General features: G+C 40.4%; 2 protein-coding genes across 53 annotated transcripts in view; both read left to right on the top strand.

The window, feature by feature from the left end:
• NDUFV2 (NADH:ubiquinone oxidoreductase core subunit V2) overlaps positions 1 to 2,735 on the top strand; it is a 34,784-nt gene extending 32,049 nt beyond the window's left edge. For 12 of the 22 annotated variants that reach the window (XM_074022910.1, XM_074022911.1, XM_045378266.2 and 9 more), the window contains 2 exons: positions 665 to 771; positions 2,580 to 2,735. In XM_074022910.1, coding sequence (XP_073879011.1) covers positions 665 to 771; positions 2,580 to 2,626 — 154 coding nt within the window. In that variant the 3' untranslated portion in view covers positions 2,627 to 2,735. The remainder of the gene's footprint in view (positions 1 to 664; positions 772 to 2,579) is intronic. The other 10 variants (XM_074022915.1, XM_074022914.1, XM_074022916.1 and 7 more) reach the window with 1 other exon arrangement.
• Positions 2,736 to 5,180: 2,445 nt separating this feature from the next.
• The window catches only part of ANKRD12 (ankyrin repeat domain 12), a 134,606-nt gene continuing 120,200 nt past the window's right edge, over positions 5,181 to 19,586 (top strand). For 11 of the 31 annotated variants that reach the window (XM_045378273.3, XM_074022897.1, XM_074022891.1 and 8 more), the window contains exon 1: positions 5,181 to 5,363. The gene's annotated coding sequence lies outside the window, so the exon portion shown is untranslated. Of the gene's footprint in view, positions 5,673 to 19,586 lie in introns of all 31 variants that reach the window. The other 20 variants (XM_045378269.3, XM_074022895.1, XM_074022890.1 and 17 more) reach the window with 4 other exon arrangements.

The following is a 19,586-nucleotide window of genomic DNA, read 5'->3' on the forward strand; positions in this document are numbered from 1 at the left end:
GGATAGGGCTAGCTCACTGCCTCTTGAGTGTTCTGAAGCATGTTTACAGATGAAAGGGGGGGTTACATTTTTAGTAGATTAAACAAAATGATAGGCTTTATTGGAGGATTTTGTAGCCTTTGTAGTATTTTAAGGTATACTGTGTGAATGGCAAGGAAGGGAGGTTTACAGCCAGACATACTGGATCACTGGAACTCCCGTTTTTCTAGACAATGCCATGGGATTGTAATTTTATGGAACAAACTTTAGGAAATGACCAAATTATTTTTAAAGGTACTTCCGGCCAGGCGTGATGGCTCACGCCTGTAATCCCAGCACTTTGGGAAGCCGAGGCGGGCGGATCACGAGGTCAGGAGATCGAGATCATCCTGGCTAACATGGTGAAACCCCGTCTCTACTAAAAATACAAAAAATTACCCAGGCGTGGTGGCAGGAGCCTGTAGTCCCAGCTATTCGGGAGGCTGAGGCAGGAGAATGGCGTAAACCCGGGAGGTGGTGCTTGCAGTGAGCCGAGATCGCACCACTGCACTCCAGCCTGGGTGACAGAGCAAGACTCCATCTCAAAAAAATAAATAAAATAAAATTACTTCCATATATAAAATTGTATAATCCTGTGAAGAACTCAGGAAGTACTTACGATTAATTCTCCCATTTACTGTTCCAGAAACTTCAGTTTTTATAATCTTCCTAAATTGATCCTTTGTGTTGAAAAACTGTGTGTCGATATTAAGGAGCTTATTAATTTTAGAAGATCCGTATCTATCCAAACTGGTAAGACACTTTAAGATACCAAATGCTCAGCTTTCAGAAGACATCTAAAATGAAACTTTCAAATCCTATTCCATTCTGACATTTGATCAAGAAAAAAGTTTTAGGCAGAAAAGAAAACAGGTAGCTGAGCTTAAACCGTAAGAAGAAACCTAGTAAAGGCGAATAAAGTTTCTCCAAAATAATTTCATTGGCATTTAAAGAGCAGCAGTGGTGCCTATCAATAGATAACATAAAAAATTACAGCCGGGCACAGTGGCTCACCTGTAATCCCAGCACTTTGGGAGGCTGAGGCGGGCAGATTGTTTGAGCCAACAAATTCACGACCCGCCTGGGCAACATGGTGAAGTCTCGTCTCTACGAAAAATACACAAATTAGCCAGGCATGGTGACGCACACCTGTAATCCCAGCTACTCGGGAGGCTCAGGTGACAGAATCACCTGAGCCTGGAAGGTCAAGACTGCAGTGAGCCTTTATTGCATCACTGCACCCTAGCCTGGGTGACAAAGTGGGATCCTGTCTCAAAAATAAAATTTAAAAATTGCAAAATATAATACTTTTTTTTTTTTTAGTCAAGTATCATTTTGCTGCTTACTCTACAAGTTTCAGGCTCTTACAATATACGACTGCTTTTTGATCTGTTTTTGTAGTGAACAAGACCTGTAATCCAAATATATTAACTGATTTCTGACTTTGTAGACATTGTTCATTACTTAGTAACTTGTATTATATGCTGTCTTGAAAGATCTTATAAATATTATGTGGTGTCACTTCCCAGGCTCCAACAAAAAATGATTTCCTAGGGCTGTAAAGAACGGACTTAAAGGATTGATGACACAATGTGAAGGGCAAAGCCAGAGGGGGTTGAAAAGATATAAACTGAACAAGTTCTTTCTTTAGGTAAATCTGTGGCAGGAACAGGTAAATTAGCAAAGCCAGGCAATAGTGGTGGACGGGTGACATGATATGGTAAGCGCTGAGCTGGGCTCTAGAAACAGAGGTCAGACAGGGCAGAGGTGAGCAATTACCTGGGAAAGTGTGTGTGGGGTTGACAGACAGGTTCTTCTCCCTCTATGCTGCCTGTCTTCATAAATTGCTCCATCAGGACTTGTTCTTGTTTGCTTCCTTTTGTGGCTGCTGTGGCCATCCTGGTTTGGAAACTTTTCCAGAAAATTACTGCTACTAATACAGTCTTTATAATACATAAATACAAACTGATTTTGACTTCGCTGCTTCTAAGGGACATTGTCCCAAATCATATTTCCTCAAGGAATCCAGTTTCTCTCTATTTCCAAATACAATATATAAGTGTGTGTATTCCCTGTATTCACTGTGACTGTGGATCTTGATCTAAATAAAATTCAATTATAAGAAATACAGTGCTCTAGTTTATTAAAACATGGTTTTTAAAAATGTTCTCTGGGGTTGGGTATTTTTGCCATAGTTCCTTGCTTTGATTCTTGGGTAGATGCTGAATCTCCCAAATTTGGTTTCTCATCTGTAAAATAAAGTCAGTATCACTTGTCTTGTGGCATTGTAAAGATTAAATGAGCTAATGTATGCATACTGCTCAGTAAACAGGAACTATTGTTAGTGCTACTTTTGTATTTTTTATGTTTATGGTGAAGTCTGATGTTTTTCTATATTTAGGAAGAGAAGATCTTGCATCACTTGAAATGTTTGAATTAAATAATCCATGCTAGTTCTTGGGGTAAAAATAGTTACTTAACTGGGCTCTTGTGAGGTAACAATTTAAGTAGAAATTTAAAAATGTTAATCATTAATAGTTTAATATTACTTTTCATTTCAGGAGTGGACGCTTCTCTTGTGAGCCAGCTGGAGGTCTTACCTCTTTGACTGAACCACCCAAGGGACCTGGCTTTGGTGTACAAGCAGGCCTTTAATTTATATTGAACTGTAAATATGTCACTAGAGAAATAAAATATGGACTTCCAATCTACATAAACTTTTTATATTATGTTTATTCTGCTTTGTGTACATCCTCGTGGTAACCTTAGCAACTTGCAGCTCTAAGTATTATGTCATAATGACAGAAGACCATTTTAAAGTCTTCTATCTATGACTGTGAAGACATTACATAATCTAGTTAACAGTTACTCTGGTGTCACCCATTTTCAATTTCCAGATTGCTTTTATCAAGATCAGGTTACTGTGAAGTAAAAATTTGGTCAAATTTCACATGTTTTGCTTTCCCATCTTTAGCCACAGCCAAGTTTTAAGTTAACATGATCTTTCTATAAACTTTTGTCAGTGTTCCTTGGAAACATTATTGTATTTACAACACATAATGGTTACTGTATTTCCAACTGGTGAGACCTCAAGTGCACTGTAGGTTTAAGGAGGATATGGTAATTGTCTCTAGTCTCTAGAAGCATTACCTTTTTTTTTTTTTTTTTGAGACGGAGTCTGGCTGTGTCTCCCAGGCTGGAGTGCAGTGGCGCAATCTCGGCTCACTGCAAGGATTACAGGCATGAGCCACCGTGCCCAACCGAAGCATTACCATTTTTAGAAAAGAAAGGTCCAAAACACTTTTGACATTATCCTTAGCTATTCTGACACTGCAAGTACACAAAAAATAATTGGGTGAAGGTATTGGAAGCATGATTGTATACACTCTGCAGTGGTATGGATATTACAACTTAGAAAAAAGGATAAAACCATTTGTGTATTAAGAAACTAGCTGTAGTACATTAGTTTTACAAATAGGATTAGCCAGCTTTAATGCATGAATAAATTTATATATATTAGATTTATCTATCCTTGATTTCTCAAAGTCACTTGTACTTGAAACAGACCATTCACTATTTATTTTTTTTTTGAGACAGGCTGTGTCTCCAGGCAGGAGTACAGTGGTGTGATCATGGCTCACTGCAATACTCTGGCCTCAGAGAGGTGCCACCAACCTGGTTAATTTTCATATATTTTTTTAGAGACAGGGTCTTACTATGTTGCCCTGGCTGGTCTCAAACTCCCAGGCTCAAGCCATCTGCCCGCCTCAGCCTCCCAAATTGCTGGAATTACAGGCGTGAGCCACCGCGTTCGGCTATAACGATTATTTTTAAGTATATCTTTAAGAATTTTTTTTTTTTAAATTGAGACACGGTAAACAAGAGTTAATTTTCCAAGTGGCACAAAAAAGTAATGAAAATGTCCTAGCCTGGAGCTCTCTTGACTTTCTCATAGGCGACTTTTTCTTTGTATTTCACATCATAAATAACCAAATTAAGTAACACTATTCCACCTCTAGCCGTAAGGTGCTCTCTTTCTAGTCTTGTTGACCCTAATGATTTGTAGGTGGGAGAAATCGGGAACCTAGGAAAGGCAAAACTCCTGATCTTTAATGCAGGTTTATGCTTTATATAGTAATTTGATGGGACCTCGCCGTCCCTGTCAGGTCTGAATGTCATTTCATCTGCTGTGATCACATCTGAACCCTCAGTTCATCAAGACTAAAGGACAGTTTAACATAAACTTGTAACTGCATGCAGTAAGTCATAAACGGACGCTGTTGTTGCAGATTAACCTCTGCGTAAATAATACGCGCCCAGAAGGAAGTGAGCACACGGGGTTGCCACGCTGCGACGGTCAATCTTCCTCAGGCACCCTTCCCAGTACCTGAGCAGCTCCCTCTCGAATCCCCAACACTACGTGTGGGAACGTGCACTGAATTCCTCTTTAAAGAGGCCACTGGAAGGCGTGGCTGGAAGGGGACGCGCTCTAGATCCCCTGGTCCCAGGGCAGGTGGACGCTACCGCGCTTTCGGGGCGGGGCCCAGGGCTCCACCTGGGGCGGGGGGCCGCGGGCTCTGGGCGCAGGTGCAGCTTTTCCGGCCTGGTGCGGGGCCAGGCGGCCGCCGCCGGCTTAGCGGGGGAACTTCGCCTAGTCCTCGAGCTGCGGTCACAGCGTCATTTTGCCTGAGTTGGATCACGCTCGTCCACCCATCCCGTGTAAAAATAACAGGTGTATACCCTATGTGGGGATCTTCATCGCCGCCGCCTTTTCCAGAAGCTTCCAGTCACAGCCACTGCCACGGTCGCCACAAATGCTTCTGCAGAGCCCGCTTGCCCAGCAGCGTCAGCGGCGCCTGCCCTGCCTCTTCACCCAGCCTTTGATTCCCCCTCCTTTGTCGGATGGTGTCTGCGGCGGGGAGGCGGTAACACTAGCCCGAGTGGGGCGTGGAGACCGACTAACACAAAGGGCGGAGTTCCGGCCCGCACCCCTCCGCCGCCTGCCGCTTGGTACGTCCCGCTTCCCCGCCCTGCAGCTCGCGGAGCCTGGCTGAGCAGCAGGAGGGGCGGGCGCCGGGGGGCGGGGCGGTCACGCCGCCCGTCCCGTGCCCGCGGGAGTCACGTGTCCGCAGGTGTCACGTGCTCGCGTCGCAGCCAATCGCGGGGCGGCCCTGTCCTGGGAGCGAGGAGGCTGTGGTGAGAGACGGACCGAGACCGGAGATGTTTTCAAGCCCGGCCCCGGCGGTGTTACAGGCGGTTGCAGCGGCGACGAAGACAACGACAGCGACGGCCACGCCGAGGCACTCGTTCCGGGGGTGAAGCCTCCTGCGCCGGCCTTGCCTCGGGTCCGTGCGGGTGAGGGGGGCGTGGCGACAGGAAAGGAGGAAGGAGGGGCGCGGTTTCGAGCTTGTCCCCGGCGCCTGGGAGGAGACCCCCTCAGTTCTGCGCTGCTCCCGTTCCCCCAACCCAGAGCAAGGTAGGGGACGCGCCCTGCCCGCCCCACCCGGCCCCGACGCGCCGCCCGCCTAGCCTGGCCCGAGCCGCAGCCCGCCTGACAGTGACAGGCCGTTAGTGCCCCCCGGCGCGGGTTCGCCGGGGCCCCGCCTGCCCCGCTGCCGCCGCCCCTCCCCGCGTCTTGAGGAGCCTTGGCGCAGGTGGGAGCCGCCAACTGGGCGGGGGCGCCGCGCGGGGCGGGGCGGGGGCCGGGTGGAGGACCGCGAGCTGGCCTGGGCGCGGGCGCCCTCACCGCGGCTGTCGGGGCTGGGCTGCCGCCGCCTCCCGGAACATGGCGGGGCCGGAGGAGCGTGTGCGTGCGAGTGTGAGTGTGCGCGGCCGAGAGGGCGCCGCTGGCGTGCGGCGGTCGGACCCGCGGGGGCGGGGGCGCGCCTGGCCCGCCGCGCGTTCCCGTCGCTAGCCGCCGGGCGTGCGCCGACGCCGGGGATTCTGCTGGGGCCGCTCGGGCCGGGAGCGTTGGAGGTACCCGGGTCCTGGGAGAGGTGGATGAAAGCAAGAAGGGGAAATTGCTGCTTTAGTAGTGTACGGGGAAAGAGCTGCCACTCTGCAGTTCTGTCTTAAATGTCGGCGTAATCTAACCTTGCCGCATTGGGCAGGCGGTTCATCGTTTTTCAAGTGCCCACTTGAGATGCTTCAAGACCCCTGGAGCACGTCAGGTGCTTAGATCTCGTTTTGAGGAGTGATGTGGAATGACGCATCCCTCCAGATCCCAAAGCGTTGAATCAACGGTTGTACAAAGAGGTATCCGAAGCTTAGCTGACAGCTGTTTTAGTAATAACAGTAAGACGCTGTCTGGGATAGGAAGTTACTGTTGCACTCGTTGAAACCTTAGGAAACATTTAAAGCAGTGTTGTCACAGGGATTGTAATTTCCACTGGACACCCGTGGTTAAACTGCGAACTAAGGTGAAGTGTGTTGCACATCCAGTGCTGTGTATGTAATGGTTCGGAATTATCTCTAATCCTAAAGTTGAAATGAGCCTGCATCTTCCGTCGTGTATTTCGTTTTCATTTTAGAATGGTTTGTGTAAATTATAAAGAAAGGCTAGGGAAATAGATATTTTAACATAAATTAACTGTTTATTAACAACATATGCACGGCCGGGTGCAGTGGCTCATGCCTATAAACCTAGCACTTTGGGAGGCCGAGGTGGGTAGATCACCTGAGGTCAGGAGTTTGAGACCAGCCTGACCAATATAGTGAAACCCCATCTCTACTAAAAATACAGAATTAGCCAGGCGTGGTGGCGCATGTCTGTAATTCCAGCTACTTGGGAAACTGAGGCAGGAGAATCGCTTGAACCCAGGCGGCAGAGGTTGCAGTGAACCGAAATCGTGCCACTGTACTCCAGCCTGGGCAACAAGAGTGAAACTCCTTTTCAAAAACAAACAGAAAAACAAACAAAAAAACCAAAAACATATGCTGAAGTAGGACGTTAAAAATCTTGGGCACAGATCTGAGTTTCTTCAATTGTTATACAAAGCCTTTCCTGGAGATTAGCTCAGAACTGGCCGAACATATGCTCTATTGGTGCCAAGTGGCTTAAAAGCAAAATGAAATAGTGTCCACTGTGTAAGATGAAGTCGTTATATTAACTAATCTTGTTGAGAAAAATCTTTAATTTGGGTTAAAAGCGAAACCTTTAAAGATTTGAAATATTTTCCCCTGGAGATTATAGACAAGGGGAGATAGGTTTTAGTGCTTAAGAATCTTTTATTTGATACAGGCACTGAATACATTTCTGAAGCTCTACAGGCATCTTGGCTAAGGTCAAGTTTAACTCGTTATGTGTTTTATGTTAGAGATAGACGAGATGTTAAAATGGAAGGAAAATGAGTGTTAAGTGTACTTATGTAGGATACTTTTAATGTTCTTTATCTCATAGTTCTCATAGTAGTTGTTAAGAATTAGTTATTGGAATAGTTTCATGAACTACACAGAACTGGGAAAGTGGAAATCTCTGGGTGTGTATTCCATGAAGAATATTTGAGGAGGAGTAAAGAGAACAAAAATATTCAGACGAGGAAAGAATTTAGCTGAAAATACATTGTGCAGACTTATACTGGTTTGTTAATACCGAAGGGGGAAAAAAAGCTTGAATTTTATTTGCAGACTAGTGTCCAGCTGGTAGAATGAGTTTAAAAGGAAGATGTTTTTATCAAGCTGTCGATATTACTTTTTCCCTATAGAAGTTGGAAAACATGACTGATAGTCTTTTGAAGTAGATTGGAGAAATGGTAGGATATTTGGAAAACACTTCGTTGGAGAAGAGATTTTTATTCTTAAAAAAATATTGAGTGGTTGTAAAAGTATCATTTTGATTTCTTGCTATTAGCTGACACGTAAACTTTTCTTTAAACCATTCTTACGTTTTAATAGCATTATTTCAGTCCAAAAAGAGGATGGTTAATGGAGTCATTTCCATCCTAGTTCATAAGAGGTTTCTCCTACTACTTTCTGTATATAGACTTAGTCATGTTAAGGTAACATGTATCACGTGGTCGTGAAGAATTTGTCTAATAATTGCTGTAGGTTGCTTAAGAGCTATTGACACTGCTTTCTAACTTGGAATTTGTTGCTAACAACATGTATTTGTAAAATGCGTATGCCTTATAAAGGGTACAGTGTTGAGATTTATCCTTGGGACTGGAAGGGACCTCTGATTTTCTTATTCGTTTCCTTTATTTTTACACATGAGAAAATAAAGGTGAAAACACTTGAAGCTAGTCTGCAGCTAGTTAAAAACAACCTGTGGTTTGACCGAGAGGTTTCTTTCTGTGAAGATGCTAATTTGCCTCTTCAGAAGTTTTATGGAGTTGTGGAAAGGACATTGAAATATAAGTGAGAAGGCCTGGGTTTAAATTCTTGATTTATCACTTCCTCACTTCCTAACAATGGTTTTTGACATATCGCATTCACTTTCAGAACCTTGCCTTCTATCAGCTGCAACTTTAAAAATACAATAATAATAATAATAACTTTGCCTTCTTAACCTGCAAAAGTAATTTTCCTGCATAATTTAATGTTATTCTGTGGAACAAATGAGAATATTTTAGAAAGCACATTGTATACTGTAAACTTCTGTACAACGTGGTGATGTTATTTTTAAAGAAAATACAATTCTTAAAGCATAACAAGGTGTTTAGATCCCTGAATTTTTGCATAGCCCTAGCTTTGTTTTCATCTTCTGCTGTTTTACAGATTATAACTCCTGTAGATACATTTTCTGATCCCCACTTAGTTCTAACCTTAGTTAAGCTGCTTATGAACATTTTAAATATTGCAGTTATTAATCTGACTTTCCCTGGAGAATATGAAGTTTCTTTAGCATTTGAAAATATTCTCATACATACTCATGCATTCATAATCTGTTTCTGTAACAGACAATGGCTTTTTAAAAGTAATAGTGAAAGTAATCTTAGTAGCAATGTTAATTTATTTGACTCTTGCTAGTTTTCAGATACGCAAAAGCAGGAGATGATTTCCTTTAAAAACTCGTCTTTGAATAGTTCATGTTATGGTTATCTGGTATATCTAAAATATTTAGAAGTGTTAAAAACAGTTTTTGTTTGCCTTTGCTGTTAAGTTTGAAACTTCTTAGTGCTGTAAATTGATAATCCTGGAAACCAACATCAGTATTGTAGTATTACATAGATTATCGGAGTTTTTATAGTTTTGAAAATAAAGCTACTAATAATCATAGATAATATTTGCTGAACACTTAGAATATGCAAATCTCCGTTTTAAGTGAAACATTTTAGGTAATTTTCATAATAACCTTGTAAAATGGAGAGGAAACTGAGGCTGTGAACAGTTATGTGATGTGTAGATTTTACACACTAAATAATAGATTTCATTGTCCTGTTTTATTAACCATTTATCTGCTGTGCCTCTAATTAAGTTGGTTTTCTAAGAGTTTTAAGGCAGGGATTCTTAAATTTCAGATTTCATGAAAAACGTTTGGGGGACAGCTATTCTACCTTCTTGGTGGTTCGGAAAAAAAAAAAAAGAAGTACCTTTATGGGAATCATAGAACATAGGCCAGCAACCCTTTTTATGAGATGCAGATATACTTGTTGCTGTGGTGGTGGTTTTTTATTAGTTGTCAGAGCACATTATTCTTACCACCTACGGAAAGGGCCATGGTTGTTGGCTATCCTAACAAATTCCACCTTTCTATTGATACCATTCTTCTAAAGAGACATTCTTTCGTCACAGTGAGTGAAGAAAAAACTAACCAAACTCATTTAGGACTTTCATAAGGAAATAGATCCAGCAATAGAAAATTTGCTGAGTTTGTCCAGCTTAGAAAACAGTATCCAAGATCAGGTTTTCTGATTGGTGCGATCCTCCAAAATTCTAAGAAACTTAAATTCAAACATAAGTCCTTAGAAAATTCAGTTGTAACATGGAGACACTTCCAACTTGAAGGAGGTAGATTATGAAGCTGCAAGTTACAGGGTGGAAGTCATTTCTTTTTCTTTGACTTTAAAAAAATTCTAAAAATTAAAAAAATTGTGTCATCTTTGGCCAATTCCTTAACATCTGTTTATTGGGCTAAAATTGTTTGAAAATATGTAATAGTTTACTTTTCTGGTTATCGGTGTGTATTTAGGCCATAACTGGGAAAAATAACACAAATGTTAACGATAAGTACATTTTTAACTACCCTGTGTCTGTTATCTGTCTTATTTTGACAATATAAGATTAATAATCTCTAATAATATGCATAGGTTGGGGAATTGTTAACCTTTCAAAATAAATAGGGGTTTTTTTGTTTGTTTGTTTTTGTTTTGTTTTGTTTTAGAGCCAAGGTCTCACTGTGTTGCTCAGACTAGTTTTGGTCTCGAACTCCTGACCTCAAGCAGTCCTCCTGCTTCACCCTCCCTAGTAGCTGAGATTACAGGTCTTAGCCACTTTACCTGGATATGTAGTCTCTTATTGTAACAATAGCAAAGAGTTACAATAGACCTCTATAGCTTCTCAGATTTCAGATTGTTCCTCCCACATAGGAGTTTTGTCGGCATTCTGACTTCTAATAGAGAACAAAAACCATTTGTGGCTCTCTCTTCTGCCTAGAAATAGCTATATTGACTCTCAAGATAAAAGAAAAGTAGTACCTTAAAAATTGTAGTGCTTTGTAGTTCACACAGTGCTTTTTACATCTGATTCTCTTTTGAACCTCACAGCTCAGTAAGGCAAAACAAGGATTGTCAGGTAATCTGATGATATTGAGCCATGGATTGAATCCAGCTTAAAATTATCTGGAGTAATGTTAGATTCCTTTGAAATTCACTCATGAAAGAGAAGCATTAGCAAACCTAAAGGAAGAGAAAGGAGAGACATGCACTTTTATTTTCTCCCACGAAATTCAAATTGTACACAACTTTCTATTCTGTTTACCTCTTCTGAAACAGAGTAGAGGTAAACATTAAAAACATTCCTTGTACGGCTTTTAATAATTAGTGGTAATGGGCCAGGCGCCTAGTGGCTCCCTCCTGTAATCCCAGCACTTTGGAAGGCTGAGGCTGGCAGATCATCTGAGGTCAGGAGTTTGAGACCAGTCTGACTAACATGGTGAAACCCCCTTTACTAAAAAATACAAAAAAATTAGCTGGGTGTGATGGCGCACCCCTGTAATCCCAGCTACTTGGGAGGCTGAGGCAGGAGAATTGGTTGAACCTGGGAGGTAGAGGTTGCAGTGAGCCAAGATTGAGCCACTGCACTCCAGCCTGGGAGACAGAGCGATGCTATCTCAAAAAAAAAAAAATTTAGTTGTAATGGTTAATGATGATAAAGACGATTAGATAAAATTAAAATTTCATAACACATTTCCTACCGTAATTTGCACAAGAATATTGTAACTAGGAATAAAGCCTTGACTTGCATTCCAGTGTTCCATGTTAGTCTTGGAACCACTGAGTTAAAATAAATCCTTTCTACCAGAGTTTAATTCTCACTACTTGGGAGTTAGTTGGTAATCAAGGAAAAGAACTTCTTTTGAGCTTCTGTATGCTGCATACTATTAGATACCTTCATATATGTTACATGTAAGTGCAGATATCTTAAATATCTAGTTAAGAAAACACTTCAGAAAGTTGTCAGAATATCTCTAACTGGATCTTTTTTACTCAAGAACTTAAGTTGAAATTTATAAATTATATAAATTTAAGTTTGTTACTTTGAGAAATTTTTTCTTAAGATCAGTCCAATTCACTAATGTATTTATAGTTGACATGATCATCCAGTAGTGGTTATTCAGCCTTCAGAAATTATGCTTATCTTCCAGGATTTGTAAAAACATATCAGGAGTGAAGAACATTTTTTTTTTTTTTTTTTTTTTTGAGATGAAGTCTCACACTGTCGCCCAGGCTGGGGTGCAATGGCATGATCTTGGCGTACTGCAACCTCCACCTCCCGGGTTCAAGCGATTCTCCTGCCCCATCCTCCCCAGTAGCTGGGATTACAGGCACCCACTAGCATGCCTGGCTAATTTTTTGTATTTTTAGTAGAAACGGGGTTTCACTATCTTGGCCAGACTGGTCTCGAACTCCTGACCTCGTGATCCACATACCTCAGCCTCCCAAAGTGCTGGGATTACAGGCGTGAACCATTGCTCCCTGCCAAGAATTCTCTTTAAGCTGCAGTTGAATATGACCAAACACCACCACCACCCCCCCTTTACTGTGTTTCTGTTTGTCCTCATGTTATTGAAAGTAAGCAAGAATGGTTGACAGCAAATTGGCTTACTCATTCTTTCCCTTATCCTTTATCATCCTTTGAGGCTCCTCCTCTTCCTTCAGGCACTAGCGCTCTTTCTTGGAAGGGCCCATTCAAAATTAGTCTATACTTACATAGAGCCTTACATACCTATATTTGTGTTGTTAAACTTAAAAATTATATTACTTTCATTTTACATTAGCTAACGCCTGAGAAAATAATCATTTGCATTTTCTCTACTGTGACTTGACACATCATATCCTTTGGCCATTTTTCTTTTTTTCTTACTCAAAACTTCTAGGAGTAGCAATCAATGATTTAAACAAATAATATTTTAACATTTTTATTAGGGTTTTACAGCATGCAAGTATTGTATGCTATTATTTAAAGACTGTAATAAAAGATTATTAATTTTCCAACCTCCTTTTGCATAATCTTTGTATATTAGTGATTATTAGTCTTCTATATGTTACAAATTTTATTTTATAGCACCAGTGCCCCTTCAGAAACCCCAGAAGAAACAGGCTGTCTCCAGAGTACTACTCCCTTATTGGGGTGGTTACTCTTTATGCTCTTTTATTATTCCATTCACACTCCTAGTCTAAGAATTTCCCCTCCCTATAGCTTTTGTATACTCAGATGTTAGGGTGGGAGTAGCAGAAAACAGAATCTTTTGAGCATAGGGGAAACATGTACTCTCACACTTGAGTCATATTCATTAGGAAGTGCTAATAGACTGGCAGAGGTATAATTACAACTACTCCATAGTTGATCATAGGCAGCTAAGGTTCAAGTTAAATCATTTAAAGTTACACATATCTAGTAAGTGATGGTGACTGTATTGCTTCCTTTCAGTACTGCACCTTCAAAGATGATGATATTAAAAGAAAAGATAAAATGATAAATTTAGACACTTTAGGGGAAAATATGTAATTTGTATTATGATTATGGATTTTTACAAGGAGTAAAAAGTGAAAAGTCATGAAGTATTCAGTCTGAAAATGTAATGGGTTCTTGAATTTGAAAGTCTTGGAATTTTTATCTTCTCATTTCTGAATTTTCCAGTTTTACCACAATGAACAAGTACTGTAGATATAATGAAGTTTTTATTAGTTTTATTTTTAGATATGGGTTCTTGCTCTATTGCCCGTGCTGGAGTACAGTGGTGCCATCATAACTCACTGCAGCGTCAAACTCCTGGTCTCAAGGAATCCTCCTGTCCCAGCCTCTCTTGTAGCTGGGATTACAGGCGTATGCCACCATGCCAGACTCTGGATGTAGTGAAATTTTAAACACATAATTAACAGTTTTTAAGGGAATGTCTTTAGGTACAGCACTACATTTAGCATTGTTGAGGCAGGGATTTGGGAAGATACAAGTGAAGGCAATATTATAGTATATGTCTCTTTAAGAATTCACACTCAGGAAACAAAATACAGACATAATCACATAGGAGGATAGTATTATTCCTTAATCATCCAAATTGCTTTCTAGTTGATGTGGAAAGGAACATGGTCAGCCGTGTAAAGACACAAATCATTCTGTTTTGTTCTCTATTCCATCGTGTTGTAAATGGTTAGCATATATTTATTGAATCAATGAGAATCACCTCAGTGACAGTGGCAAGAGGATGGTCTGACTGGCATAAGAGGATGAACTGGGACTAAAAGTGGGTAGCAGTTGAGAACAGCCACAATTATTAGGATGAGGGGCTTAATAAAAATTAATTTCCAAGGTGGGAAATGATATAATACGCATTTTCTTAGAAAGTAATTCTAGGCCGGGCGCCGTGGCTCAAGCCTGTAATCCCAGCACTTTGGGAGGCCGAGATGGGCGGATCATGAGGTCAGGAGATCGAGACCATCCTGGTTAACACGGTGAAACCCCGTCTCTACTAAAAAATACAAAAAACTAGCCGGGTGAAGTGGCGGCTGCCTGTAGTCCCAGCTACTCGGGAGGCTGAGGCAGGAGAATGGCGTGAACCCGGGAGGCGGAGCTTGCAGTGAGCTGAGGTCCGGTCACTGCACTCCAGCCTGGGTGACAGAGCGAGACTCCGTCTCAAAAAAAAAAAAAAAAAAGTAATTCTAGAGGTATAGAATTTAAATAGGAGGTAACTATTTAGAAAGGTTCTTAAGGTTTTAGGCCCCAGTTGTAAGCACATATCTGAAGACGGCATTCTCTGTTTATGGGCAACTTAAAATCTAGCAAGAAGAGGTAATTACCTAAAATCAAGATGCATAATTAGGAAGAGGTTCTGTGTGTATTTTGAAGTTGTAGATTTTTTGGTAAATATGAGTTCAGGGAAAAGGACCTGTGTGTTTTAGGTACTGAAATAGGTCTCTTCAAAGAGGCCGAGAATCACTGACTTGGAAATGTAGGTTCAGTTTTTGCTGTAGAACTTTTAGATTCTTAGAGAGTCCTTAATTTCTTTTTTAGGCGTTACTTTTTATAATACAATTCCTTTAGTAAACCTGCTTAACATTTGCACCATCAGTGACATTTGCCTTTTTCTCCCCCGATTCAAAAACATTTGTGTGGTTATATGTCAGAAAGTGTTCTATTTTAAAAATAAAACCAAACCTGGCACAGTGGCACATGCCTGTAATCCCAGCTACTCCAGAAGGTTGAGGTGGGAGGAGCATGAGTTTGAGCCCAGCCTGGGCCAAAATAGTGAGACTCCATCCACAAAAAAAGGAGTTTTGGCTGGGCACAGTGGCACACACCTGTAATCCCATCACTGTGGGAGGCAGAGGTGAGAGGATTGCTTGAGGCCAGGAGTTTGAAAGTAGCCTGGCCAACATAATGAGCTTCCATCTCCATAAAACTAAAAAGAAAGTAAAAACCAACCAAATACACGCTTATTCTTTTGCGTTGTTGGAGTTTTCAGAGTATCAGCTTTTTCATACTACTTTCTTTCAGCTATTAGAATACAGTGAAATTACTCTGTTCTGGTCCTTCATTACCATATTTCTCCTTCTTATCAACATGCTTTGTCAGGGAAAACAGTTTGTAATTCTAAATGACTTTGGTCAGAAGAGCTACCAGTGACATATAATGCTACATTAAACCAGTTTAAAGTGTGTTTTCCTTTGAATGCCCTGGAATGTACAGTTGTTCTGAAATCTATTGTGTATTGTAGGAGGTAGGTTTGTGTTGGAGAGTAAGCAGGATAAAGAAAAAGGTAGCAGATCAAGACTAAAATAAAGGCCCAAACAATTCAGTTCTGGTATAGTCATGGAAGTGTCAATTTTAATCTGTAATTTGAGCAGTGTTATAACCCATCATATTGTTGGATCAGGGTGGAAATGATGTTGTATGTAAGTTAGAAATACTTTGTTACTTGGATTGCTGTCTCGTAGGGATTGATTTCAGCTCTCCACAACTGCATCAAGAATTTGGACATAGTTTTTAGGATCTCAGGCTTATATTGCAGAGGCAGTGATTATTGTAAACTATTCTGGTTTCTTAATGACTTATCCCAATCTCATTTATCTTATGTACCACTGCTAAAACTGTATCCATTATTTAAATAATTAAAAATCCTTTCATTTAAGGCTAAAGTGTGTGCCTATCATTTTTATAGAAAGCAGTAAAAGTGAGACAGGGCCCTTTTGGGGATTAAGCTGTGAGTAATACTTAAGAGTAGCACCAGCCTTATTTATAATTGTTATGATATGTTGCAAAGATTGGCTGCAATAGCCTATCTTTTGGAGGGGGCCACAGAGGGAGCAAAAATAAAATACAAAAAAAATTTATTTAGAATATTTTAGATAATTTAAAAGGTACAAAAAATAGCATGATGAACTTTCCCTTTTCTCTAGACCTATGTAAATCCTTTTGTTTCTTCATGGTTCATCTCAACTGTGACTTACTCAGTGAAGCCTGACCTCTTCCATCTTAACTCTGTTGCACATTGTATATAGTATTGAGAGCAGTGTGACTAGAGGAGTTGAAAATAAGATTTATGTATGAGGTGGGAATGTACCTAGAAATCTTGTGAAAGCTAAACTTCAGCATTCCACTATATGCAGGACAAAACTGATAAAGTATAGATTTGAGAGGAAAGAAACAAAATAATTATTTTAGGAAGATCAGTTGTGTGGCACAATAGGTCTAAAAGGAAGTGGTGAATTGCCAACTCATTTTGATAGACTTTTTCCCCGTACTTATTTTATGAAATTTTACTCGGCCTTCAAACAGTTTACCGTTTTGCTAGAAGAGAAAGGAGATAGCAGAATTCTTAATTGTGGATGTTTCTAGTTTTCAGAATTTTAGAATCCTTTTAGAACCTGTAAGCTTTTTCCCTGTTGACAGTGAAGTGAATACAGTGGCTGTTAGGTTTCTACTTTTCAGCATTGGTAGTATTTTCTGCTCCCTGTGCCAGAAATGCAAGTAAAGCTGCCTAACCATTTTCTCTGAGCTGTTGCAGCCCTCTACTGGTTTATGGAAGTTGCAGCAATTTAGAACCTGTTAGGGCCAGAAGGTCAGTAAACTCTGCAACTCATTTTAAAAATCTCAGACCTTTAGAAGTCATCTGTGCCAACCGTCTCAATTGCAGATGAATATTTTGTATACCTACCTTAACAATTCTGGAGGGGGGAGACTATATACACACACAAACACACGTATGTATATGTATGTATATATAAGATACCCTAGGGAAATAGATAATTATAAATACAGCTGCCCGTATTTATTTACAAACTCTAAATGCATTGTTAGAATTGATCCCTTATAATCAGGTGTTTCACATAGTCAAAAACATCTCTTTAATGTCTTGTAAATATTTGATGAGATAACAAGAATTTTATTTTTTAAAAATTTGAGGTATTATTACTATTCAAAGATAAATACAACAGATAAATGCTAATTGCTTATTTAAATTATTTCCAAAGGAATTTTACTTCTTATTTATTGCTGGAGCCGGAAACTTAGGTTTCATTCTAGCCTTCTTGTTCTTGTTTACTCTTCCACCCCTGCCCCCTGTGACCCTCCTCCCACCACAATCTGGTCATTGTGCTTTAAGTGGTCTCCTTGTGTCTTAGCTAATTCCTCTCAAGTCCGTCTTTCAGAGTTTCACCAAGGGCACCTTTCTGAACACACTACTCGAATTATGTCACTACTTTTTTGGAAGCCTTTTTTGTTACCATAAAGAACAGACTACACAATGACAACGGGCTTCATGATGAGATCCCTTCCTGCTTTCTTCAGCCTCATTTTCTATCCCACTCTGCTTCAGTCTTTTGCTGTTCCTTCATTGTGGTCTGCTTCTGTGTGTGCATGTGTGTACACCTGTGCATATTCTTATCCTGCTCCCACACCAGCCCCATCTATATCTACCTGCCTCAGTCATTCTCAAGACTCTATTTTAGTGTTCCCTCTTCTTGTAATTCCCCACCCCTACCTCCGTACACATGCACCCAAATTGGGTGCTTGCTTACATAGCATTTATTATTCTGCGTAGTAATTAAATTGTCTTTTTCCTGTTAAAGGCTGTCAGTTCTCTTCAGGCTAGGATTGTGTTTTGTTCATCTTAGTTCCATTATGTGACATGTTAAGTGTTTAGTAAATGCTAAGTGATAGAATAATTGCATGAGCAAACTAGGATATGATAGCTAAAGGAAATACCCACACTTAAATAAGTTAACATCACAGACTTCATTCATTTTTGTTGAAGTTTTAAGGAGAATTAGTTGATTTAGACTAGCTAGTGTTTATTGAACATACTTTTCATGATGTCTATATTAAGGAAAGTGATGGCTGGGGGAGATAAAGAATGGTAGAATTTTAGAATTGGAATGGACATCGTTTTAAAATAGGAAACTGAAAGCCGAAGAGTGTACTAGAAATTTCAAGTTACAATTAGAACCCAAGTCTTGTAGTGCTTATTTTCTACTTTCCTAATTTCCTTCTAATGTATTTTACCTAGATTTGGCTAGGATTAGTAGATATTGGTTGTTTATTATTTCAGGTAATTGGACTATCTATATAGAACTCTATCCTATAGGTTTACCTTTGTGGAATTTTGAAAGTAATGATAGACATATAGCTAAAGCAAATTGGCTATTTGTAATGATGTATTTATTTATTTTTATTTTTATTTTTTGAGAAGGAGTCTCACTCTGTCACTCAGGCTGGAGTGTAGTGGTGCAGTCTGGGCTCACTGCAACCTCCGCCTCCTGGGTTCAAGCGATTCTCCTGCTTCAGCCTGCTGAATAGCTGGGACTACAGGCATGCGCACACCACGCCCGGCTAATTTTTGTATTTTTGGTGGAGACGGAGTTTCACCATGTTGGCCACGCTGGTCTTGAACTCCTGACCTCAGGTGATCTGCCCACCTTGGCCTCCCAAAGTGCTGGGAATACAGAAGTGAACCATCGTGCCTGGCCTGTAATGTATTTATTTTGTATAGTCTTCTGAATTCTCTCATGCTCAGATTCCTGAAAGGTATAATATTTAGCAACACTAATAAAAAATGAAGCCTATATTTAATGGATTGAGCTTGTGTCCTAAATCTTTTGCTGCTTTCCCTCTTGTGGTTTTAGAGTTAGAAAATATGTAAGTACCTTTTATCTCTTTTCATCTACCACTGTCTGAAACACTCTGTTACCTGCCGCCTCATGTATTACTTCCTCTTGAGTTCTACCCAGAATGCTCTAGGACTCCAGAGGAAATCAAGTAGAAATGGACCTATGTTATTATTTTAAAAGAATTTTTATTTGCTGATAAAAGCAATACATGTCCATTCTAAAGTTAAAACTTTAGAGAACTTTATAAAATAGACCATAAAAATTCCTTAAGAACTTTTAAGAACATTGTTTTAAGGACATCATTGAGGACAGTTTATTGTAAAAGATTGTAGATGCCTGTACTTTTTTCTTCATCTTTTGCATGCTGTTGGTGGTTAAATTTTGTGATTGTGTGATTTTTTAATTTATTTTTATTTATTATTATTATTTTTTGAGATGGAGTCTTGCTCTGTTGCCCAGGCTGAAGTGCAGTGGTGCGATTTTGGCTCACTGCAAGCTCCGCCTCCCGGGTTCACACTGTTCTGCCTCAGCCTCCCGAGACTACAGGCACCTGCCACCACACCCAGCTAATTTTTTGCATTTTCAGTAGAGATGGGGTTTCACCATGTTAGCCAGGATGGTCTCGATTTCCTCACCTCGTGATCCGCCCGCCTTGTCCTCCCAAAGTGCTGGGATTACAGGCGTGAGCCATTGTACCCGGCCAATTTTGTGATTAAAAAAAAAAAAAAAGGATACTAATTTCTTGATCTGGAGTGCAGCCATTAGGTTTTTGTGGGAAAATGTTATGGAATAACTGCCAGAAAA

Source organism: Macaca fascicularis, chromosome 18 (genome assembly GCF_037993035.2).
Source record: "Macaca fascicularis isolate 582-1 chromosome 18, T2T-MFA8v1.1".
Lineage (NCBI taxonomy): Eukaryota > Metazoa > Chordata > Mammalia > Primates > Cercopithecidae > Macaca > Macaca fascicularis.